Source organism: Centropristis striata, chromosome 22, assembly GCF_030273125.1.
Source record: "Centropristis striata isolate RG_2023a ecotype Rhode Island chromosome 22, C.striata_1.0, whole genome shotgun sequence".
NCBI lineage: Eukaryota > Metazoa > Chordata > Actinopteri > Perciformes > Serranidae > Centropristis > Centropristis striata.
Genome location: NC_081538.1, coordinates 20,465,075 through 20,490,782, shown reverse-complemented (window position 1 = coordinate 20,490,782; position 25,708 = coordinate 20,465,075). Strand labels below are relative to the sequence as shown.

Genomic DNA, 25,708 nt, shown 5'->3' with positions numbered 1-25,708 from the left:
AAGTTGGATGTTTGGGAGAAGTTTATTGTGATCAGAGTCTGTGCAAATAATCTTATTACGGCTTTGCTGCTTGTAAAAAGTGCCCAAAACATTTATGATTGCCGCAAGATAGGACTCCATAACCCAGTTACGTGTACAAGTTTTTCATTTTATTTGTCTATTTGAGTTCAGAATTTTACATGTTCAACTGTGCAAGAAAAAAAAGCACTTTGGTTGTGACTGTGTTCAATCACAGGTGATGGGTCGGGTTGCAGGTCCTGATTTTACAGGTCTAAACGGGTCTGGATTTGACTTGAAAATTGTTGCAGACAATGGTTGGGTTCCACCGCAGAGCTTATCCAAGTAGGTGCAAGTTTGCAAATCTGGACCCTTGCAGGACTGTAGACCAAGAGCTGCTCTGAGACCAGTCAACCTAGCACGCCATCAGCGGTGGTGGGTGGGGCACAAGCCCAGATCCAGAATTTCTCAGTGCTTCCAGTGCCTTTTCAAAATTTTCTTTTTACTTTTTAAGTGGGCAAACCATGTTAGATAAACTATTATTATACTAATTTGTGAATGAAGGTTCAGGTTTTATATCTGTGAACACCCAGCAGCCACATGTTCCCCCTCAGCCTTAAGTGTTGGACAAGTTAACATGAAGACATGCTGACTGCGTGAATCCAAACAGGCCTTTCCCGTGATCAAACAACATCAGTGCCGATGTGACTTCACCCCGCGTCCTTGAGTCATGGACCATTTTAGGAATGAATGAAAACCAGAGGAACACATTGTCCCACTGCTTCCTTTGTTATTTAAAATATCCCGGCAGTGGCGAGTCCACAGCTCCGGGATTGGACCGGACTAGGTCTGCCCCTGGTCCTGCATGATAAGGGATGGGCATGGTCTGCCACACTGCAGCTCAGGGAGAGAGAGAGAGAGAGAGAGAGAGAGAGAGAGAGAGAGAGTACAGCCAAGGAGACGCAGAAACACTCAAATCTGCACAGAGAGGAGAGACAGAAGCAGCACACACAGACAAAAGCATTCTTGGCTTTCAGTTTAAGAGAAGAAGAAGAAAAAAAGTGAACAATACGCTGGGCGAGTTCATTTAGTTGAGATACAAATTCAAGAAGAAAGGCGTGACAGGACGGCGTCAGTCAGCGGACAGACAGACACAGAGGAGCGCTGCATGAAGGATAAATCCATCCGGGAGAAGAAGCGAGCACACACAGGATGAGAGCCACCATGAGGATCACGTGGCTGCTGCTTTCTCTCTGTGAGTACTTTTCATTTAAACTATACACACCTGGCATAACTGCCAACTCCAGAATATATGATAGGATATCTGTGCAGCAGCATGCAGGACCGTACTGTTGGTTTAAACACACAGTGAGCGTCAGCTGTGATGCAGCAACAGGTGCGCGCTACTTTTATTTTTCAAATTAAAAGTAGCGATATATAAATGAAGGAATACTCTTTTACAAGTTATGTTAAAATGTTTATACCTATGTAAAATACATCAGGATGACTATAATGTAGGTATTTCAATGATCAACAGTAAAATAACTCATTATTAGTGGCCTCAAAATTTCCATCTTAAATCGAAAATCGATCGAATTTAGCTCCCTATATCAATTTTCAAAATAAAACGCAGAATTGAATAAATCAGAATGTAGTCTTATGCCTTAATGTAGTAGCCTACGTTCAGTCACATCACAAATAACAGCTGTCAGGGCATACAACTAGTGATGTACTGTTGATATTTATGAACTCAATAGTCTAAAAAAAAGTTAACATTGAAAATTGAATTGAATCCTGACCTCAAAATCTGTCTAATTGAATTGTGGATTTGTGGAATTGTAACACCGCTACACATTTTTAAAGGGTGAAGAAAGAATACTTTACTTTTTTAAAGTATAACTGTGATTCCCAAAATAGTTGGGACACTGTGAAAAACAACCAACTAATAACAACAACCAATGTTCAGTCATACACAGCACAAAGATAAATGTTTTTTGTAAATATTTACACATTTTGAATTAGATGCATCCTGTTTTTATGTATGTTTAACGCAGCGCTCCAACTTTTTTAGGGCAAGGGTTGTACTGATACAAGAATTTAGAAAATGCTTCATAACATGTAAAAGTCCTTCATTCAAAATCCAACTCAGCTGTAAAAGTTCAGAAGTGATAATATTATATTATATATTACATTATAAAATTTGATGCATTGTATTCTACATGCCTATTATATATAATGCTAGTAAAAAGTACAATATTTCTCTTCAGATATAGTAATGTGACAGTATGAAATAATGTAACATTGAAATAATTAAGAAAATAATAAGTAGCTCATAATTCTGCTTATGAGTGCAGTACTTGAGAACATGTATTTAGTTACTTAACTTGCCCCAGGCTCTGTTGTTTTTTTCTTACTGGTACATGAAAAGCATCATGTTGTTGTTCCTGCTGGAGGTGGAGCTGCTGGATGGTGTAATCCATAGGTTGCCTTTCTAGTTGAGGTTGATGTGCAGTTTGATCTGAGAGTGACTTTTATTTTGAAGGGTTCTTAGAGCCATGAAGACAAGGAAATATGCAGTATTTTACATTAAAAAGGCAAAATAAATTGAGAAAACTGAATTTTGTGTAGCAGAAATATATTTTTCCTTGGCTCTATAACTTTGCATCACATTTTATGTGATCATTATATGTTTTGTATGTATGATCGCAATCAGTAAAGCATCTGGTAACTGTAGCCGTCAAATACCTGCAGTAAAGGAAAGGCCCTTCAAAATGTACTTAAGTCAGTGCCCTCAGTTATATTCTACCATTGGATGTAATAATTAGTAGCAGAATAATGTCCCTTGTACTGTAAAGTCATATTGAAATATGCTTAATTCAAACTAATAGAACTCTTTGTGACTGTCAGTTCTTTACATTTTTTCTGAAATCTTTTTTTAACACAAAGCATGATTTAAAATGTGGGTCATTTTACTATAAGGGTTTCAATAACGCTCCGAACCCCACATTTTCCAGATCAAAACCTGGCAAGGCCATTTTTATAGGGGTCGCTTAACCTCTTACCTCAAGATATCTGAATGAAAAAGCATTCTATGGTCTCCTCCTACAGACAAATATCCATTATTATCCATTTCAGTCTTAGGAAGGAAAAGAGTGATTATTCACAGTGAATCACAGCGGATTGTAAAATAATGAGTTAATTATTTTTTTTTTATTGACCACCCCAGTTGTTTTTAATGATCTCCACCTACCCGATTTTGTTGTCTATATAAAAAATCTGCAAGTGCCCTTTACTGTACAATGTAGACTACCAATGAGTGAACGCTTCATGCATGTGCCTACTCCATAAACTTTTTTTTACAGTGGTCGAAAAAGTATTTAGATCCCTTACTTGAGTAAAAGTACTAACATCACTCTGTGAAATGACTCCACTACACGTAAAAGTCCTGCATTCAAAATTTATTCAAGTAAATGTACAAAAATATCAGCATCAAAATGTACTTAAAGTATCAAAGTGAAAGTACTTGTTATGCAGAATGGACCCACTCAGATTATTTTATATATTCAAAATATATAATTGTATTATTCTTATTCTTATTCGATGAATTAAAGAAGAAGATTGCATCTTAATTTTGTAAAAATATGCCTAATTTTAACTACTTAACATACTTTTATGAGTTTTAATTTTTTGTTAAAAATCTAATCATTTTAAATTGATGATGTTTTGATGTTAAATCTTGACCTGAAAAGTAACTAAAGCTTTGGCTAAATGTAGTGGAGTAAAAATATTTGCCTCTACGTATATGTAGTGGAGTAAAAAGTACAATATTTACTTCTAAAATGTAATGGAGTAGAAGTATAAAGTCACATGAAATAGAAATACTCAAGTAAAGTACAAGTACCTCAAAATACTATACTGTACTATACTGTACTCACATTCCACAGCTGATTATATATATATATATATATATATATATATATGTGTGTGTGTGTGTGTGTGTTGCTGTATAGATAAAAGTAAATTGTATAGATAAAAGTAAATTGTATACTGCAGTTGCATTGAAATATCATAAAAAAGGTACAATTTCTTGAATCCGTGGACAAAGTCCAGACAAAATGCTGCTGATCCTGAGCACCAGTGCCAAACTTGAAACGTGCTGCAGCCAGAGTTGCTGTCAGTCCAAGTCCTTTTGTCTGGTTCTCGCTTCTTTGTGCTTTAATTTGTGCACAAATGGAAGAAAGTAAAATCATCTGCACTGAACAGATGCTGTAGTTTGTGCTCTGTGTTACTTTCGATACATGTCCACTGCTGCTGTGTGGACTGTGTGCAATCTGTAGGAGCTGAAACATCTGCCCCTCAACCTCCCACCAGCCCACAGTGAAGGACTACCCAATGCCCCCCTCTCCACACACACACACACACACACACACACACACACACACACACACACACACCCAGAAGGACAGAAGTAGAAGGAGGCTGAATAATGAAGTGCCCCCCTGACCTCCTCCCGGCTGAGAGGCGAGGAAAGTGTTTTTCTTTAATTATGCACCTGCCGCTCTCTCACCACTGCAGTACGTCGATTCAGACGGGAGGCTTTTATTTTTTGAGCGTGTGAAAAAAAACATGTGACACTGCCCCAAAACTCAATCTGAAGGCTGTCAGCACTTTTTCCAAAAAGAAAAGCCCGACACATTTTTGTGCATGTGAACGTGCATCTGCATCTGTGTGTTTAACAGCTCTGTTATCACACAGACAGACACAGTGTTGGTTGCAACTTTGAGGTGTAAACGAACTTTGTACTTGTTGAGATCTTTCTCAACTGACTGATTTTGATTTATTTTATAACACTTACTTTTGGAAGGCCAGAAAAGTCTGCAGTTTGCTGAGGTGATGTGTGAGAAACCTTCCTGATAGACAAACATGGTCACTGTTGAAATATGCACAATGGCCCAAAAACATCATCCTGTTGGGTTACTTCTGTGTCTTTGTTATGCTATCAAACTTAATAGATTTTAGATGGAAAGCTTTCCATTCTGCAATCAAAAACTAAGTAAAATAAATGTACGATCAGAAATGTATTCTTGTGGATAACATTTTTTTTTTTGCAACTCCAAAAGTTTTGTTTTCAAATAGAAAAGTTTATACTTCTAAAAGTTTCAGTTTTTTTGCAAAAGGTTTTGTTTGCAAACCCAAAGTTAGGTTTGAAGCCCCAAACTTGGCTTTTTTTCATGATTTCAAAATGTATTTGTCATTTTAAATGTTTTCATGTGACTTCTACTTTTATCTTTTCATTTTGACTGTTTTCATGCGATTTCTACTTTTTCTTTTCATTTTGACAATTTCTTGTGACTTAAGTTTTTCTCATTATTTAGATGGTTTTCTCGTTATTTTGACTTTTTTTTCATGATTTCAACTTTTTTTCTCATTTTCCAAATCCAAAAGTTCCAGAGGCTTCATTTACAAATCCAAAAGTTGGGTTGTAAATCAAAAAGTTTTGTTTGGTAATCCAAAAATTTGGTTTACAAAGTTGAATTTGCTGATGTGTCTATTCTTGTGGTTGGGACCGAGGCTGATAGATGTAGAAGACATGTCTCTATTGACAGGGGACAGCTTGGCAATAGCCACTCTTAGTAAACAGGAAAGGGAGTTTTAAAGTACACGAAGAAAACCGAGTGGGAGTGATGTTTCCAAGCTGTCTGGAAAGCCAATAGAGACGTCTTTCGGCCTGGGTCCACCATCGAATTTCATCAAATAAAATTTATGGATTCAAAAGCAAAGTTTAAGATTTGCAAACGTTTTAAACTTCAAAAATACATATCAATCACAAATGAATTTTATTTGTAATAAGACATTTTTTAATTTAATTTATTCTTAATAGTTTTGCTCTCAAATCTATTATTTGATTGCAATCTGGAAAGCTTTGCTGTCAAAGCTATTGTTTTTGATTGCATAAGAAAGACACAAAAGTAACACCACAAAACTCCACAAAACGCCACAAAAAGAAATGAGAGTGACACCATATTTGAATATGGGATCCAGATCTCCTGCTGCAGACAGGCCTTCATATGCACAACTTTTTCTTGGCTGGGTGCAGTAACTTCCTGAAGTCTCAGCTGGTTGTCACGGTGGTGACAAGACTTCAGGAAGTTACTGCGCCCAGCCAAGAAAAAGTCCTGAACATAACCTCCTGTTTGTGAAAATTATTCTAGGACATGTAAGATTACTTGATTACTTATTCTGAACCAGGTAGAATCAACATGTATTTCTTCTTCTGTCTCCTCATAAACTCACAGTTTTCTATCAAACCTCTCCTTATATTGGCCACTTGCCATTACACTTTTTTAACTTAAGCTTCTTCCATTATCCAGGTAACTGCAGCTATCTGAAAGGTTTAAATCAAGTCAAAATGCTATATTTTCTGTGAGTAACTTTGCAGCTGAAGTGATCATCAAAAGCTTGAAGGTTTTTTAAATCAATCATTTGGATCCTGGAATATAGGAAAAGGCAGGATCATCAGTTATCAGTCCTGTCCAGGACTTCCTAACCCCTACACAGACCATCTCTCTTGTGTGTTTGCGGGTTCAAGACTTGTCCGTTTCCTACAAGATAACAGTCGGTCAGGGTTCCTGGCCCGTTCACGCAGCAGGGACCCAGAGAGACGCTGTCTGCTTGGCACACTCGTCTGGTGTCTGCGCTGGCTGGCGAACGGAGAACAATAGATGGGAAAACCTTTATCAACATCCCAGTTCCCAAGGAGGGCGTGGCGGCAGGAGACGGCCTTTAGCCGCTTGCTCCTGCTCTGCTGCGGGCTTTTCATCCAGAAAAAGCAGAATACATGTGGGGATATGGAATAGAAAAGAGTTGTTACAGAGCTACAGACCCTGATAACATGATATTTACACCATTTTGCAGTTCTAGCATTAGGACTAAAGGACTATGCTGCTTCTGATTTTGCACATTTTAGCAATTTTATTTCAAACTATTACAATGTGTAGTATATTTTGAGTTATAAATTATGTGTTCTGTTAGCTTTTGTTTGTGTTGTTGAATAGAAAAAAAAACTTTTTTCATGTCAAGCCAACTTATACAGTTTAGTCATTACTATTAGACCTTTTAATTATGGGTTCAGTTCATAGCCTGTATAAAAGAAGTGGATGTAGTTACCACGATGCCACCGATTGGGTTATAGACTACTGTTTTGAAGCCTCGAGTTCGGCATTTTGGACATCACCATCTTGATTTTTTTGGAGCCAGAAGTGACTTTTGCTACCCGATCCGTGCACCCTGCCCGATTGGTTCTGCACATGTGCAACTTGCAACAGAGATGTAGACGTTAAAACGTGTTTTTAAAAACGTAATCTATAACATTCTGAATTAAACACAACATTTTTGTGGAGCTGATGACAGATGTAGCAAACGAGTGAGACATTTCCTTCCCATCTCTGTTGAGAGCTGCACATGCACAGTATCAGGCAGCAAGCTGGACATGTGTTGAACAAAGTGGGTTCCCAGTAAGGATCAGGTAGTGACAGTGACCATATTTGGATGATGGGGTAGAGCTGGAGAGGTTACACAGATTAGCAGCCCGGTGGGGCCATGTACCAGTAGCACAGCAAGTGCTTAGTTCTCAGCTAATGCTACTATAAGCTTGATTTGCAATGTGCATCTGAAATTCATGTTCACGGTCATATTGATTGTGATGTTAATTCGGGGTAGTCTATTTAATGGAAAAAAAATCACTCTTTAGAATGTCTCTTTGTACGACCAGTGCTAAACCAGAGATTTTTAGACAACCGCAATGTTGCTAGAACCAAAAAACTGAAAAATAAATTAACAATGCTTTTTCAAGATTTTTTTTATCATCGACAATGCTTAAAGTTTGTCAGCAGATAATTATCATTGTCCAGAAACCATTCCCTGCTTACAAGCACAGCTTTGGCTAATTTACTGTTTATTGGAATAGATAAACTATCTTAAAGAAAGTTTTCGGTCTCTACAAAAAGATCTTCACAGGACACTGATATGTACTGGTTTGTTTTGAAAAATGGTTGATAATAACTATGATTTGCAGTTTGTGCGGCCCTGTTTGATTTACAGCAAAGACTACCACCTGCAAAGTAATTCCTAGTCATTATTCTACTTTTCTACTGTTCAAACCCCTTAGAAATGCAGCTCACATTCCTGACCTCCCTTGAGGACTCCTGAAGGTCCGAGGCAGCCTTTTTAGGAACCGTGTGTTCTGTCCAGATGCAGCGGATCTTATTTTTAAAGGCCAGGCACGGCTGGCATGTGGAAGTTTCCTTCAGGGAGGAACTTCTGCTCTCTGTAAAGCTGAGCGTTTCATCACTGTCTGATGCTGCAGATAAAAAGCCGCTCGCCTTCACCTCTACTGTAACCTCGCACTCCCTCCCTCTACCCAGCATGCCACGCTGCACACCCAGGTGTCCATTAATCAGGCCTGCGGCTGGTACCGTCATGGACCTTCGCTCACCTCCTCCTCTCTGTCGTCCGGAGCCTCCTCATTCCTCTCCTCCCTTCATTTTTTGCTCCTTACTTTCTCAGCACTCTTTTCATCTGCCTCATCACTTTGAGTGAACTCCCCTCACTTCTCAAGTTGTAGGAAAACACAAAACGGCTGCTACTTCATGAGCTGTGAGCAAAGTCTGTGTGTGTGTGTGTGTGTGTGTGTGTGTGAGTGAGTGATATATAGTCCTAATGTATATCATATCTTTATTAACATTTTTAAATTAAGATTAAGTATCAGTACAGTCATATGTAGCTATTTTATAGCTAGCAAACATTGCGAGTCATAGTGGTTAGCCTAGAGCTCAACTAGCCTATGTAGCGTTATAGCTTAGCTTAATATCAAGTTAGCTTAGTAGCAGTTTCTATCTATTTAGCTGTCTCGCTACTAACTAGCATTATTTTAGAGATACAGCTAAATAAATGGTTAAATTGTGGAAGAAAAGTAGCATTATTTTAGAGATCAGTACTTAGCTTTTATTAACTTTTGAGAGATATAAACTCTAACTATAATATTTGATCGTTTAACATTTTGATGGTATACCTTTAGCCCTCTAGAGTCAAACTTCTATTGCATTATTATTATTTTTTAAAAATCTTTGTATAGCACATTTTCAACTGTCCTTACCAAAATGCATTTTGCCAACACAAACTTGGCTTATCATTAGAAAGTAGAAAACTGCTAGCAACCCAAAATACAAGAATGGTGCAAAGGCTATAGCACACAAAAAAGTAGGCTACAAATCAATAATGATAATCACTACATACACCATACAATATGTAATAAATACAAATATAATACAGTCTATTTACATTTAAATTGATTGTATATCATTTTCACGTCACTAAAACACTAAAAATATATGCTTCAAATATTTCTTCAAAAGTGTCACATGCATAAATGATATAGGCCTACTATGTGAAAGCCCCCACATCAGCTTGTCTCTACATGATGTTTCAATAAAGTTGTGTTACTAGAAAATGAAACATAATAGGTGTATTCACTGAATAGGCAGGCTTCAGATTACAATAATAAGTCTATTTATTGACTGGATGGTATATATACAGTTTTAGTATATTTTAATATGGCCCATAGCTACACAAAGCTGTAATGGTTTCAGAGACTACCCTGCTAACCTATTGCTCAATTTATCTCTTTTTAGGTGTGTGTGTGTGTGTGTGTGTGTGTGTGCGTGTGCGTGTGCGTGCGTGCGTTCGTGCGTGCGTGTGTGTGTGTAATGGGGGCTGCAGAGCTCTAACATTGAACTTTTACCACACAGCTCGTATAAACACACATACCAGTCTGGTCTCCAAGGACAGGGAGTGTGTTGTTTGTGGTGTGTGTGTGTGTGTGTGTGTGTGTGTGTGTGTGTGTGTGTGTTTGTGTGTGTGTGGTCAGTCATTTCCATGTGGCCGTTAGATTTATAGTGTCTCAAACCCCTCTTCACTTTCTCCTCTCTTATCCCCCCTTGCTTCTCTCCTCCCTTTCACTTGTCTGTCCTTTATTCCCACAGAGTGTTTTTACATTCACAGCTCCTCACCTCCCTTCACTGCAGCGCACAATGTAAAGCAAAGACCCCTCCCTTCCCTTCCCCAAACCCAGTCCCACAGAGAGTTGAATTACCTCTCTCAATGGGACAAGGATGGGGGCAGCTGAACCCCTAAAAGGCTCTGGCTGCAGCGGGGGTCTGCAGTGAGGGAGTAGCCCATTCTTGCATGGCCGCACGTGGGACCAGAGGGGCCTTTGTGTGGGCTGTCACCAAGCTAACGGGGCAGCTTTGTCCCGGCGGTGCATTGGAGCGACAGCTACATTTATTTATTTACTCTCCACCGTTTGGCGGGCACAGTGCATGTTCATGCTCAGATGCACATCAATCCAGGGTTACAGTCAGGGTGCCTGGCAAGCTGGAAGGATAACTGGCTAGATAGCTGGCACATACACACATACACACATACACACTGGCAAATACACACAAAAAGGAGCTAACATGACCATCTGACAACATAATGCAGTCCCAACACAATAATCCCTCAGAAATTCCTACCACTGTGTTGCCTTTATGTTCAGACCGTGTATTTTTAATGTGTTGCATGTAGATGTTTTCAGTGGTAGCTGAAGATGGACACAGTTTGATATTTATGGACACCAAAAGCTGTGCTTGTACAGTATCTATACAGTACTGTGGCAAAATATCTATGGACTTGACTGACAAAGTGGACGTAGGCATTGCAGTGTCACCCATTGGTTTGTGGACCACAGTTTTGAAGCCCTGGGTTTGACATTTTGGCTGTAGCCAAGTTACCAGCTAACCCCACCTAGCTCACTTGATTAGAAAGGCGGATGTGTCATTAACATTATCTGTGATATAACTGAGATTGGGCTGATTGTGGTTAGTCAAAAAACAGGCCTAAAACAAACAGTACTTACTTGAAAAAAATAACAAATGAATGCTGAACATGACATTTTTAGGCGACCATGTCACAGTTAACTTTGATGAAAAGAAAACACTGTGTCAGAGGGTCAAAGTTCCAAGATGGCAACACAGACAAAACCCCAAAACTAGGTTCAGGGCTATTTAAATGTACACAGTGTCATGTATGTGCATTGCTACACCTCTATCCTGATTTACAGGTTGCTGTGGTAGCTACTTGACAATCACAATGTGTGTGTCTGAAAGCACCCCCTGCTTTATTGTCTATTTTATTCTAAATTGGACCATAATTTATGAAATGAACATCATGCTGTATTGAAGAAGACTTGAAACTAGTGATTGAGACCATAAACTCATTAGGAGTTTAATAAATCGTGTAAGAAATAGTAATTTTCTCATAGACTTTGATGCAGTAAACTTCATTTTGCAAGCATTGGAGTCACCCCATTGAGGAACTTCTGCACTGACTTCACTTTTCAGGCCAGGAGGTTGTCTCTTGACTGGACTCTGGTAACAGTAACTGTGAGCCAGATCGCCAACCAGTGTTAGCCCTTCGTAATGCTTCTGTGGCTGAATTGGAACAAATGATACCTCTGATATAATTAGTATTTGCTCAGGCAGAGAGCAATAAAAGTGTCCCCTCTGTCCTTCTTTCTCTTAATTCTCATCTTCTCTATGTTTCAGTCTGTGTGGGGCCTTGTTCCCGGGGGCATTTATTTACAACATAGCCAGGGAGGGACCAGTCTCCTCCCTCTGGCCACACTGTCATTACGTACGGATGGTGGTCCTCACACTGAACAAGCAGCAGTGGGACCCCCTATAGGGAGGGCAGGGAGACAGAGAGCCCTCTCTGACCTCCTCTGGACCTCACTTAGTCTTAGTGAATACAAGCTAAACACTGTCACGCTCCACAGACTCCCTAAAGGAGCAGCTTCAAAGCAATATCAGCTCACTGAGGACAGACTATGAGGACATATTATACTTTAGGTCTTTAGCACAAGAAACTTTTAGATTTTGCTTTTGTACAGTCCGATTTGTGTTAAAAGGAAATATATGTGATTGAAAAATCTGTCACTTCATTATGACTGTTATATTCCATCACTTTATTTTGTTTTTATCAGAGCCGCCACGGAGTCAACTCTGCAAAGGACCAAAAATTCCAAATTTAGAAATGTATTTCCTGCCATTCTAAAATATTTAACAATTCCAGCTGAGCTGAAGCATGGTCTACTAATGTGTCGTTTGTGAAGCTGCTTATTACAATCCATATTCACATTTGTATTAATGCTGTTAAAGAAAAAGGAGGAGTAAAGAAAGAAAAGATCCACTTTGAGAGGGACAATTTTTTTTAACTAATGTAACTTAACTTCTGTGCATTATGTTTTCACTTCACCAACGTAACTACTCCTCATTAGTTACATGAGCTATGAAACTACCCACCAAAAACTGCAGATGTTTCACAATGAAGTTTACGTATGAGGACATGTTGATCTCCTGCAACCGCTAAGGGCGCTGTATTTAAAAAACGATCGTGGGTCATTTTAGAGGTTCCAAATAACATAAAAGGTCGTATAGGCTTGTTGACTTGTTGGATTATCAACTTTAAGCAAAGCTAGTGAGTGGAATATGCTCAGAATGTATCTGCTGTTAGCTGCTAGCTAATGGACAGAATGTAAGCTAGCTAATGCTCTGACTGGAATTTAGCATAACATTGTGAGATGATAACCTTTTAATAAAATAATTTACATATCACTTTACAAAAAGTCACAATTGACACTGAGCCTAAATAACACTCATATTACATTCTGGTTTTCCACATTTTAATACATTTTGAAAATAATATAGAGACATTACAGTTTATGACATTGCTTGTACCTAAACACAGCAGTTGAGCAATGGCCTCTGCTGAGGTACGGCAACACCACTTGGACAAACCACACACAAGAATGCAATATACCATAATACCGATTTGATAAGTTCATTTATGATTATTATTATATTTGCTAATGCTTATTTTGAACAATGGTGTGTAGTTACCTAGTATACTTTTTCATCTCTTATCAATATATTTGGGCATTTTTGAATATTGAGAGGGATGTGTCCCCTCCAATACATAATTACCGCCTTGGCTTTTAAAGTCAAATACTCCAGACAAACATCCCTTTGGCGCTAAAAGTAATGCATACCTGAACTGAGAACAATAGAAACAACTGGCAGAAAACCAACTTAAGCACATTTAGTTAAAGCTTATTACAAAATTGGAAACACTTCTGTTGATTTGGGCCTGTGTGTGACTTCTAGTCACTGAAGTGAGCCAAGAAGTAAAAAGAAGAGCTAGGGAAAGCACAGCAGGTCAGTTCTCACACCCTCCGCTGTCTGACCCTCACACAGTCCACTGGAGCAGGTCACAACATCAGACAAACAGCAGAAAAACAGGATGATACGACACCATCTACACGCTACAATGTGTCATACTATAGTCAGCTGGCAAGGATGAGCTGCACACACTCTGACTGCTGGAGACAGTGAGCAGTATGAGGGCAGAGAGGTCATAAAGGTCAAGGTTGGATGGAAAGGGATAGAAGTACATCTGGGAGTAATATGCACTGTGAGAAAAACGGCGCCTATTTTTATCAACTTCGTGATAATGTAGTTTTACTAGTTTAGTTCTGTTATTTTAGAGGCACAATATGCAACATTTCGATATAAAACTATCCAGCAATGTTTAAAACAGAGACATCTGTAATTCTATTGAAGTATAGAGACAGAGCACACCAGGAAAACAATCCATTGACTTTGTATTAAATGAAGGAGCCACCTTGACAATTCTGTCTGTGAATAAACAACTGAAATATGTCTATGCTGTGTGGTGAAATGCACTACCAACAGGGTAAAGAACCATAACTAAGTTTTTAAAGTCTGACGAAACAAAAAACTGAACTTTTAAGAGGACAAAAGTGAGACATTTGCAGTTGGAATGGAGGAAACTGCGATCCTGAAAATCACTATAACGTTCATAGAGCATTTTGTCAAAAAGTCATATTTCCAAAGTCAGTTTTAGGCTAACAACCTTTCTGTAAGTGAAGCTAAAGCAGTTGATACTGTTAGCTGTGTTGTAGTACAATGTGGATAATCCAGAAAGATTTGCAGTATTTAGTGCCTTAGCTTGCTAATATGTAGCTAACATTAGCTTGCTAATAAATAGCTAACATTAGCTTGCTAACACATAGCTAACATCAGCTTGCTAACACATAGCTAACATTAGCTTGCTATCAGCGAACTTGATCTTTTTGGTGGACATAGTGCCAAAATAATAAAATGAAATTTTAAAATCTAGTTTTAACTAGAAATAGAATTACTTGTGTGTATTTCATTCCTATCATTTTTATTGTACTTTGAATATATACGTAAGTAGGGCTGGGCGATATGGTCATAAGTCTTCTATCCCTATATAATTTAATGTCTCACAGTCTCATAGGGTATATAACACAATATAGCATGTTTTCTGGTTATTTGGTTTCTAAATTGTCCATATGAAATAACTACATGGTTAAGGATATTTTTGTACGCTCCGTATTCAGTGTTTGACTGTATTGTTTGCTCCATCTTTTCCCCACCTGCAACTATCAGAACTTAAAGAGTAATTTAATCTAAGCATAATCCTTCTGTACCGCTGGTTTTTGCGATACAAACATAATAGAAAATATATACAACAAGCACTTTGTTGTTTAGATGATGTATACAGTCTTACTAGCCAGCCCTAGTTGGTATTATTAAAATAAGACAATGTAATTTTTTTATCACAATATCTTGATATTTGTATTTATCATGATATGATGCCATTGACGAAAATAAATTGTTGTATTAAATCATTATAAGTTATTCCTTCATCAAGAATCAGTATGGACACATTCCTCGCTAACCCACTAACCTCTGCTCGGGGTACAGCCCCCTGTAGTTCATATAACTAAAACAATGAGCTGAAAGACATTGTGACACCTCTCACATTACACATAATCAGTTCAAGGTAAAAACAGCCTCGGTACTGATAGCAGCAGGAATTAGCCGGTGCTGTCGCCTGCTGAGAAACAGATGCGTCAGTGACAGCTCAGGTCAGCGAGGGTCACACAAAACATTACGCCACACCTGGGGGAGGGAGAGATCGAGAGACAGCAGGGGAGACAATGACAAACTGATTTTGACATCAAGACATTGCTGGTTAGCAGGAAAGATTTGATCACTGCAACAACTTACTCTGCAGCCTTATATCTCCTTTGGAAAAACACACTGAACTTTGACCTCAGTGGACTAAATTCCCCTTATGATGTAATGTTGTAAATCTTTCCACAGTTCCACAGATGGGGGGGGGGGGGGGGGGGGGGATTCTCCCATATAATTTTTTCAGCTTTATCTCATGTTTGATGCATCATAAAAAGTCTGGGAGGAGCGAGCCACATGTACAGTCAATGAGAACACACAGCTCATTCAAAGGAGTCTCAGTATCAGTGTTTATGGCAGCAGGCTGAGGCCTCATAAGTGATGTGTGTGTGCTTTACAGAGACAGCACAGACTAGGCTCTACCAGCCTCCACTTGACCTTATCTGCCAACTCCTGACACCGTTATAATGCTGCATCACATGCTGTTGGAATTATGGCAAGAGTAACTCAGGAGAATATCCTGAATAGTTTGTGGGAAATGTTTGTTTTATGTCTGAGCAGCAAAGCCTTACATGCTGAACATTTGATTCAGCAGAGAAAGAAGAGTGAGTTATGTCAGAGTCGTCATGAGAGACATGTATGATTTCCTGACAAAAGTAATGATTGGAATGGACCAATCCAGGAGACCAGTGTTCGTGTTGGAAGTTATGTTCGGAAGAAGTGTTTTTAAAACTGTAGCCTGTTCTTTTTTCTCTAACCTTAGGGTAGTGGTTTCAGTTCACGTCCTCATCAGCAGTGACTGTGAATGGTGTTGTATGTACAGTAGGTAATAATGGACATGGATTGTACTTGCATTGTTGTTTCAGTGCTAAGTAGTCAACACTTTTGGCAATTTCTGGGAATTTTTAACATTTTTACACTGCAATATATGAGGCCTACACATTCAGCAGCAGCACAGTCCTGGCTGGAAGTAATGCAAACTCAAAAGTCTCTTTTTTGCAGTGTTTTTTTTAATATATTTTTTTAAATAGGTGGTAATAGAATCTATATGCACAGCAATTTTACCTCTCCTTTCTGCTCTGTACCGCCTGCACCGTGTCTTTGTCACGTGACCGTTGGTCTCAGCAGAGTCACTCATGGCTTTACAGTTGCAGAATTATCATTATATGATATTATATTATTATAATTTTACAGAATCTATTTAATGTAAATGGTTTCTTTTTTTAAGGCTTCAATTTGGTTACATTTACTGATGGAAGCGTTCGTCAAATGATTAATGTTTTTTATTAATATGAGGATGATGATGATGATGATGATGATGCTGATGATGATGATGATTATTATAGGTATTTCTGTTTTTACAGTTCTATGTATGATAAATGGTTGAAATTTGGTGAGTTATTAAAGAAAAAAATGTTTCAAATTAATTAACCACCCACCTGCCCAGGTAGGGTTACAGTTAGAGCACCAACAACTTGAGCCATAGCTAATGATAGAAGAACAGCAAGGCCAAAGTAACATAGTGCAGTTTAGAAAACTGCTACATATAGGGTAAGGCATATGTCATTTCTGACATATTTAAACACCATTATGGTCCTTTGAGGAAATATTACATAACTCGCGTCATTTTGAATGGCTACGTGTAAATTCATGTGTCCCCACACATGTATACTGAAAATCCATTGGCTGTGTGGATGTACTGTAGGAGGGTGGAGGTCAGAAAGCGTGGGAGGGGGGTGAGGGGTAAGACCATTGTTTTCTGGCTGTGGAGTCAGGCGAGGATTGTTCACAGGGGACTCCAAACAGGCTTGCGGGTGTGGTGCTCCTGAGTTTATTGTGTGCAGCATCCTGTCCAGGTCAGTATAAATAGAGAAACAGAAGAAGATGGAGCGCTGTGGCTGAAAGTTACAGCTGTGCGGCCCGCAGGAAATACAGGCATAGAGGTCGACAAAGCTCTGACTTCAGACTGCTCCGCCAGTCTTTGACTATTTAAAAAAGGCCACTATTATAAATTAAAGCTGTATAGCCTGTAGACCTGTCCAGGGTGTACCCCAACTCTCGCCCAATGTCAGCTGGGATAGGCTCCAGCACCCCGCGACCCAAGTTAGGATAAGCAATTACGGATAATGAATGGATGAATGATGAATGTAAGAATGATTGTTTTTGTATTAACAATGGGTAAGGAGTGGAATATGAAAGAAGGGGTCCTGTAGTGACAAAGAACTAACTCTACCGTCCCCCTCTGGTATACAAATGAGTTAAACACATTTTAGCTCACTTTTTTGTTGGTTCCGTCTCACAGCTCTCATTCTCATTCAAACCATACGACCTCATGTCATTCAAACACGTCATTAACATTGTGAAGCAGCTGTTTCATTAGATTTAGGCAACAAAACTACGTATTATTATTTAAAAAAGTAAAATAAATGCAAAAAAACAGAAGAAATCAGAAGTGAAGTATGCTACCTTTATGTAGAAAAAAAAAATCTTTATTTCAAATGATGTAACTGTGACTGCCCACATATACTAGTCTTGCGTCCTTTACTTTGGCATGAATGTAAGGCAATATATCCATCAGAGGGCAGGGCATCTCAGAGTAAAAAGTTGTGACAGTAACAAACATGGTAACAGTGGAGGAGTTCATAATAACGTGCCTTTGGGGGAAAAGCAGAGGAAGCGTTTTAAGCCCCTTTCATAGTGCGGCCCCGCAAATGTCCCGCTATATTGCCGGAAAGATCTGTGTCGGCTTTTCGTCTTAGGGTGTTCATAGTGATCCATCGAAGTCGTGATATTCGTGCCCTTTCATAGTGCAGTTTGGCGTCATGGAACGAGGTGGGAGGAGACGATAGTCAGAGCAGCAGCAGTGCTGCACAGTAGCACAGTGCTAATAGGCTGCGACTACCTCTGGAGCCGGAAAATTGGTGGGATCATTTGATTGTAACATGATGAGACATAACAGAGCTGTAAATGTCCCAGCATGAAACGGCACTATGAAAGGGGCTTTAGATGGCTTTGCCCATAAACAAGCCCTTAATATGTCACTTTTCTGTTTTGAGTTTGTTGTGCTTATTTAGCTCTGTGCTGTACTGAATAATTGTGCTTTTTTTCTCACTAGGCTTCCTTTTCTACGGGGCCCGTTCGGCAGATGACAGTACTGCTTCTACTACTACTACTTCTGTGCCAAAGACTAGTGCTTCAGTCAGTGGGACAGTTGACATTGTTGCTGGCACAGCTGGGAGTACGACAACTACGAAGGATGTGTCAACTGTTGACAAAACTATTACTACAACAAAGGAATCTACAACAAAACCAGCAACCCCAAAGCCTACAACTCCCAACCCTCCTACCACCCAAACTGCTACAAAACTACAAACTACATCCATGTCTACAATCGAGCGAAACACCCCACAAGCCACCACTGTGACAAGCAAACCATCAGTGCCTACCACTAGTGTCCCTGGTACCACTTCTACTTCTAAGAATGATGTCAGTATTACTGGTGCTTCCACCAGCCAACCAGTGCTCACGACCACAGCTGCACCTACACCTACTCCTGACAACAGCGGCATTTCAGGGGTAGACTCCAGTGCTACCACATTACTGACAACAGCAGTAGGCAGTAAAACCTCTGGGACTCCTGGGAGTGTGGGTACAACCAAGATCACAAGCGTCTCCATAGGTGCGACTACACCTGGGCATCAGCCCGATACTCACTCCACCTTCACCACCAAGACAAGCCAGGACAGCAGCACAGGAGGTAAGTCCCCCTGTTACAAACATGAAAATAACTCACCTAATGGGAACGATTAAAGGTTTCTTTTATTGAAACGACAAGAGTGTCAGCTTTCCAGTCATACCCAATTTATGCAATTCCAACACTGTCAGGGACTCCAGTGTGCATAACACCATATGTTTTCTCTGGTTTAAGGAACTACAAGCCAACATCAGACAGCATCAAAGGAGCCCACTCAGAGCCCAGTGACAACCAGCAAACCCTCCATTCCGACCACGACAGCACCTCCTTCTGCAGCAGGGACCTCTGGTAGCAAAGCTGTATCCACGTCCCCGCAACCCACCACTACCACCACTACCACCACTACCACCGCTCCCACCACAGCAGCTCAACCAAAGATGTTTTCAGTAAGTTATGTTGTTAGGGAGGGGAGCAGATGGAGCTTCACTTTACATTAACACAGTACAAAAATTTGCTTTCATGGGTCACTGATGCTTTCGACTGACATACTTATTTTCTGACTTTTCTCTGCAGTATTCTCTTAACACCGGACACGAGGTAAGATTAATCTCACTTTTTGGTTTTTATTAAAGACATGGACGTTTACTAGTTGGAGTTTTGTATCTATAAATCTGTTGTAGACTTTTTGTATTCACATAAACAATATATGTGATAATAAACACAGTTCCTGCTCTGACTCTCATCAAGCCTCTGCTATTGTCCTGTCCATGGGAGGCAGGCCCACACCCTTCCACTCCTTTCTTCACTGACATTTACTCCCCAAAGTTCCTCCAGTTTAAGGATGAATAATAATTATGCAATATCCTGCAGGAAGTATAACAACGAAAGACATGTTTTTTAAAATATTGTACCATAATGTCTTTAAGGGAGCAGCATCTTATGCTGCTGATGCATGAGCATTGATTTAGTTCCTATAGTAACAAGGAAATTATGCATTAAAATACATACTCAATTTCGCTTTTGCACGCACATTGGTTGCAGAAGGAAATGTATGTAAAGTGAAGTAGTTAGGAGCATAACAAGTTACGTAAACAACGTAAGTTAAGTAAACAACGTTAGTTACGTAAACAATGTAAGTTATGTAAACAATGTGAGCCACGTAAGTTTCGTAAACAATGTAAGTTTCGTAAACAACATAAGTTTCGTAAACAACATAAGTTATGTAAGTTAAGTAAACAATGGAAGTTACGCAAACAACATAAATTACGTAAGTTAAGTATACAACGTAAGTTTAGTAAACAACGTAAGTTTCGTAAACAACATAAGTTTCGTAAACAACATAAGTTATGTAAGTTAAGTAAACAATGGAAGTTACACAAACAACGTTAATTACGTAAGTTAAGTAAACAACGTAAGTTTAGTAAACAACGTAAGTTTAGTAAACAATGTAAGTTTCGTAAACAACGTAAGTTTCGTAAGTTAAGTAAGTTAAGTAAACAACGTAAGTTACGTAAGTTAAGTAAACAACATAAGTTAAGTAAACAACGCAAGTAACGTAAGTTAAGTAAACAACGTAAGGTAAGTAAACACACCTAAAAAAACTTTATTCACAAACCACGAGCCATGGAAGTTATAAAAACAATGTAAGTTATATAAAAAGTTGTTTACTTTTATTTTCATACAGGACACAGACCAAGTTCTCCTGGGTGAAAATCCACCATTTGTCTAACCCATCCACCATCCGCCAGTTAAACCCACCTCGCTAATCGTTAATCTGTGTTAAAGTCAAAGATCTTCAAACATGAGGCTCTGGGTGGATCCAGCAACAGGACAGGAAGCAGTGAAGCTCGCTATATAAAAAAAAAGGATTCCATTCACTGGGTGGAAAAAGTGTCTTACTGGAACCCTTCCTGCCTTTCACTAGTTTCCTTCGTTCCCACACCCATTTCATATACTCACCCTCTCTCTCTAACTGCCTGCGCAGCTGTGCCGTCCCATAATACACCAGGAATACCCCACACATCACAGCACAGGAAGATATGACCTCAACTGTCACCTCTGACCTTCCTGTCCAAATTCTGACAGTAGAGTACACTCTCAGAAATAATGTGTGGAATATGTACCTTTATGGGTACAATGACCTGTCACTGGAGCAGTGCCCTCTACGGTACAGCTGTTGTACCCTTCACATTGGCTTAGAAACATATTTGTACCTTTTTGTCCCTAAAAAAGTATATAGTTAAAGTACTTATGGTACAATAATTAGCACTTTTGTAAATAGGGGTACAATAAGAGTTCATTTCTTCACTTCAAGGCATACTCTGTATTACTGTACCTACAAGTTAATGCTATAACTATTTGTATTTTTTTTGAGGACCAAAAAGCTACATACAGTATTTGTTCCAAGCCAATATCAAGGGTACAATAGCTGTACCTTAGAGGGTACTAGCTAGGGTGACTAGCTCCGTGCTGGACTGAACCCCTGAAGGTACAAATTATGCACATCATTTTTATGTAGAGACTTCAGTTCAGAAATATTTAAAGTAATGTATTAATATTATATACAGAGATGATTACGGATGTGTCATTTCACCTTCAGAAAGAGGAGGAGAAAGATCTGGTGGAGGTGTGCAAGCGGCTGATGGTGACTCTGAAAGATGGAAACTGCACCCTGATATGGAAACACCACAAAGGCAAAATACAGTTTGACAGTGTGGAGATAAATGGGAAAGGTAACACATATTTACCTGTTAAATTAAAGACATTATTTATTTTCTATATGACAACTAATACATAAAATGTATCCTACAGTGAAAGACAGCCTTGCAACCCAGTATTATGAAGAAATCACCAAGGTACGGATATATATGGACGCTGTTATTTGGAGACGCTGGAAATTCCAGCAGCAGGAAACGAAGTAATTCTCTTGTTGTGCTCTCTACTTAAAGAAACCAACAGATAACAAAACGCTGATAGCCATCCTGGCCTCCTGTGGAGCTCTGCTGATCATGATCGTCATCCTCGCTGTGTGTGCCTCCCACCACCGCAAGCCTTACCACGAGAACCAGGTAGGTGGACAAAAGAGTCCCTCAGGGGCTGGAAGTGTTTTTCTGTAAAATCTGTGCTTGGTTGTTGTAGGATTTTGAATTCACTGTGCAACTTTAGGCTGTTATCCATGTAACATATCGAAGCCCTGAGAGAAAAGGAAATCTGGTGATGCATTTTCTAGATGCATGAATGAATGGATTGTTTTGTCCCCTAAGTTTATGACTTAAGAAAAAGACTGTAATCAGATTGTAGCACCACATAATGCAGCACTGATCAGACAGCAGGTCACTCTACTGTTTTTTTTTCTGTTTGCATCTGACCACAGAACGTATATTATATTATATATCATACTGAATTTTTCACACTGTATTATTATACTTATATTGTGATATTATCATACTTATATAATTATACTTTTATACTTTATCGTACTAAATAGCAGACTTTATACTTTCAAATATTTGCTGCACAGCATACCTTATGTATATATATATATATACATTAATTCATTGTTCATACTACAACAACATATTTAACTGCAGGAAGTTCATATTTAACTGCAGGACGTTCTAATGTGCAATATTTGAAATACAAAATCTCTCAGGGGAGAAAAAAAACAAAAAATGTGCAAGTATTCATGTTTTCTTTCTGGTGATTTCTCCATGCACTAAAAATTAAAACAAGGTACATATAGTGTGTGTTAGCAACTAAGTAGCATAACTGTAATGTTAATGAATTAATGAACGCTTTAGTCCTATTTAGAACAGGGGGTAGTGGAGCAGCCTCTTGTGGCCAATATGAGTATTACAAACAGAAAACAAAATGTAGATCCTGGCAAAAAACACATATCAACCCCTTTTCCCCAAATTTTTTCACAGATGAAACTTAAAAATATGATCCTTTTCACTTGTTTCACAGTTGAAAATAATGTCAATTAGAAATATAATCCTTGCAACAACGGGGGAAAAAATCACCTGCCAACTTTTCTTGTTTTTACACCTGTTTCACAGTTTAAAAAAATAATTTAAATTAAGGAAAACTATTTCGATCAGACTTAGAAAATGAATCACTAAAAACATTTTCTCCCTTGCCACTTAGAGCTTCTGTAGTAACATGAACAAAGTCATTAATACACATGAATACAGAGTTTTTAGAGACGTCGTCTTTCTAATCTCTGCAGCAACACCTGACGGAGGAGCTGCACACGGTGGAGAACGGTTACCACGACAACCCGACGCTGGAGGTGATGGAGGTGCAGCCGGAGATGCAGGAGAAGAAGATGGCACTGAACGGAGAGTTCAACGACAGCTGGATCGTCCCCATCGACAACCTGCTGAAGGAGGACATAGCTGACGAGGAGGACACTCACCTGTAGAGACGACCGGGGACACAGAAGAAGAAGAAAGAGAAGAAGAAGAAGGAGAAGAAGAAGTAGACAGCGACAGGACCTGGCTAGTTTCAGCCACACCAAAACTAAAGTATCCACACTTGTTACTCCATGCTAGCCCTGACTTTACACTCCTGAAGACTTTTCTCACAAACACAATACATCCTGTAGAACAACCCAAACTCCTTATTATTAATGCTGTCTGTCTTTTTCATATATTTCTACTGGAGTTTGGTATGGAAAAGAAAGAAAGGATAAAAAAAATCTAATCAGTACCAACAAAAATGTACAGTGGCCTTAAAAGTCTGTTTAAAAACCAGTCACTGTTGTGCCTACAGTATTTTTTTAATATAAATAAGTGACTTCCTACAGAGCACAATTCAAAATGAGTCATCCTGAAAACTCAGAAAGAATCTGCTCCAAACCCGAGGAGTGTGCCTTGTCACCAAAAAGAGTTGATTTGTACACAAGCACCTGTAAATAGAGTTTTTTGTTATTTTCTGTAAGCAAGGAAGAGTCCCGTGATTTTGCAAACTCATCAGTTTGCTCTGGAGATAACAGCTGCCTCTGCAGTCGTAGAGTTACTAACATAGATAGAGATGACCTCAGGATACTTCAAAGCATCCTGGTGATTTTTCCACAAGTGCGTGTTGGCTGTGTAAGGGCAGCACTGCTGCACTATTCAGAAAGAAAGAACATTCACAAAGACACTGCTTCAGGCACATGAGTATATAGAAATATGACAAATTAAGGGTTTTAATCCAAAATGCCACATATAGAGACAGAGCACATTTAAAACCCTGCATCTCCTGCCTTTGGACTTTGTATTAAACGAAGGATCCTCCTTGACAATTTTGTCCCTAGCAAAAAAAAAAAAAAAAGGTCAAAAGCTTCTGTGTGGTGAATCGCTCTACCAACAACTTAAATAATCCAGAATTGTTTTTATAAAGCGCTGTACCGAAAAAAAACCAACAACTTTAAAGAGGACAAAGTCGATACAGATGAATGCAGACATGAGACAAGCAGTTACAATGTGAGAACTGTGCAATCCTGAAACACAGTATATTTAACATTAACTTTTAGACATCCATGGGTTGAAACACTAACAAAATGTCAGCTTTTTTAAACATATCCTATGATTATTTTAGCATTTTGTGCCTACCAGAAAGGACATGTTGGCTGTTAGCAAGCTAATGTTAGCTATATGCTAGCAGACTAATATTAGCTAATATCCACTTTTGTCTTCTTAAAAGTTCAGTTTTTAAGTTCATCAGATTTTATAAACTTAGTTCGGGGTTCACTAACTTGTTGGAAGTACATTTTACCACAGAACAGCTTTTGACCAAGTTTTTGTTTTGCTAGCTGAGGAAATTGTCAAGGAGGCTCCTTCATTCAATATAAAGTCAATGGAGAGACGGTTTGTCCCCTCTGGTTGATGTGGTCTTTAGAGTATGATGCCGGGCGCTCTGTCTCTATCGACTCGAGGGGACATATCCGTGAGCCTCACGTAAAGATGTTTTCATGACATTACAATCAAGATAAAAGGTGAAATTACTTAAGAAGTAAACTCAACACAATGTTGGGAAATTAAGGGAAATGTTAAGTACTCTGTATGTACCATGGCGGTCTCTCTTCAACTAAACAGTCCAGCTCTAAAGCAAAGGAAAATTATTTAAATTAAATGGCCCCGTTTTTAAACTGTGACGAAGGTCTTATCTTCCAAATAAGTTTCCTGCCCTGTTGAATTGTTCAATGCAATTGTTGTTGATGGGAGTGAAGGCAAACCAACTAAAATAACACAGAGGCTTTAATAATGTGGAATTATCCTTAAACAACATTGAAATGATTGTTTTTAGCAGAAAATATCACAAAAATGCCACCTCCATAATCAATCAGATATTCATAAGAAGATGCCGATTTTGCTTTTAAAAACCACTTCTGAAGCAAAAATTGTAAATACTTGTTTTGTTTCACTGTTGCTGCAGGTGGAGGGGTGATGTAATGCGACTTGATGTTAAAACATTCCCAGCAGTACATAGGCACATATCAGTGGATTCTGTTCAGTGTAATAATTTACTTCATTTTAAACCCATTAAGAAGTTAATATATATGTACTTATATATGTGAATCCATCACTTTGGGCACTCCAATCCACTTTTTGTTTTATTGTTTGTGTGTCTACAGTTTCACTTTTATTATTATTATGATGATTATAGCTGTGATATTGTCACCAAAGTACGTTACCAGTATTTTATGTATTTATGGTTTGTTTGCTGCTGAAGGCAAACAACAGGGGTCTGACACACTGGAAGCTGTAAATTGTCCATGGCCTTGGCGGTCATCTTGTTCAGATTTGCAAATAAAGGCAGTCTTTTTCCACTCTGCTAGTGTGGTTGTCCTGATCCATACAGCTGTCAGTAATACCTGCACATGGCCACAAGGGGGCATAAACACCACACAGACAGG

At 38.9% G+C, this 25,708-nt stretch overlaps 1 protein-coding gene across 1 annotated transcript; it reads left to right on the top strand.

Moving 5' to 3' along the window:
• The first annotated feature begins 962 nt into the window (after nt 1–962).
• podxl (podocalyxin-like) lies at nt 963–25,624 on the top strand. The gene is made up of 8 exons (XM_059325439.1): nt 963–1,252; nt 18,229–18,870; nt 19,042–19,253; nt 19,381–19,404; nt 21,407–21,539; nt 21,619–21,662; nt 21,756–21,875; nt 23,036–25,624. Exons 1-8 carry the CDS (start codon nt 1,210–1,212, stop codon nt 23,228–23,230), a joined length of 1,413 nt encoding a protein of 470 aa, XP_059181422.1. The 5' UTR covers nt 963–1,209; the 3' UTR covers nt 23,231–25,624.
• Nucleotides 25,625–25,708: the final 84 nt, after the last annotated feature.

Excerpts from the sequence above, each read along its gene's own strand:
- podxl (XM_059325439.1), top strand. The coding sequence starts at position 1,210 with ATGAGAGCCACCATGAGGATCACGTGGCTGCTGCTTTCTCTCT. Across the intron at positions 1,253-18,228 it reads GTGGCTGCTGCTTTCTCTCT|GCTTCCTTTTCTACGGGGCC; the intron begins GTGAGTACTTTT and ends TTTTCTCACTAG. Across the intron at positions 21,663-21,755 it reads ATTATGAAGAAATCACCAAG|AAACCAACAGATAACAAAAC; the intron begins GTACGGATATAT and ends CTCTACTTAAAG.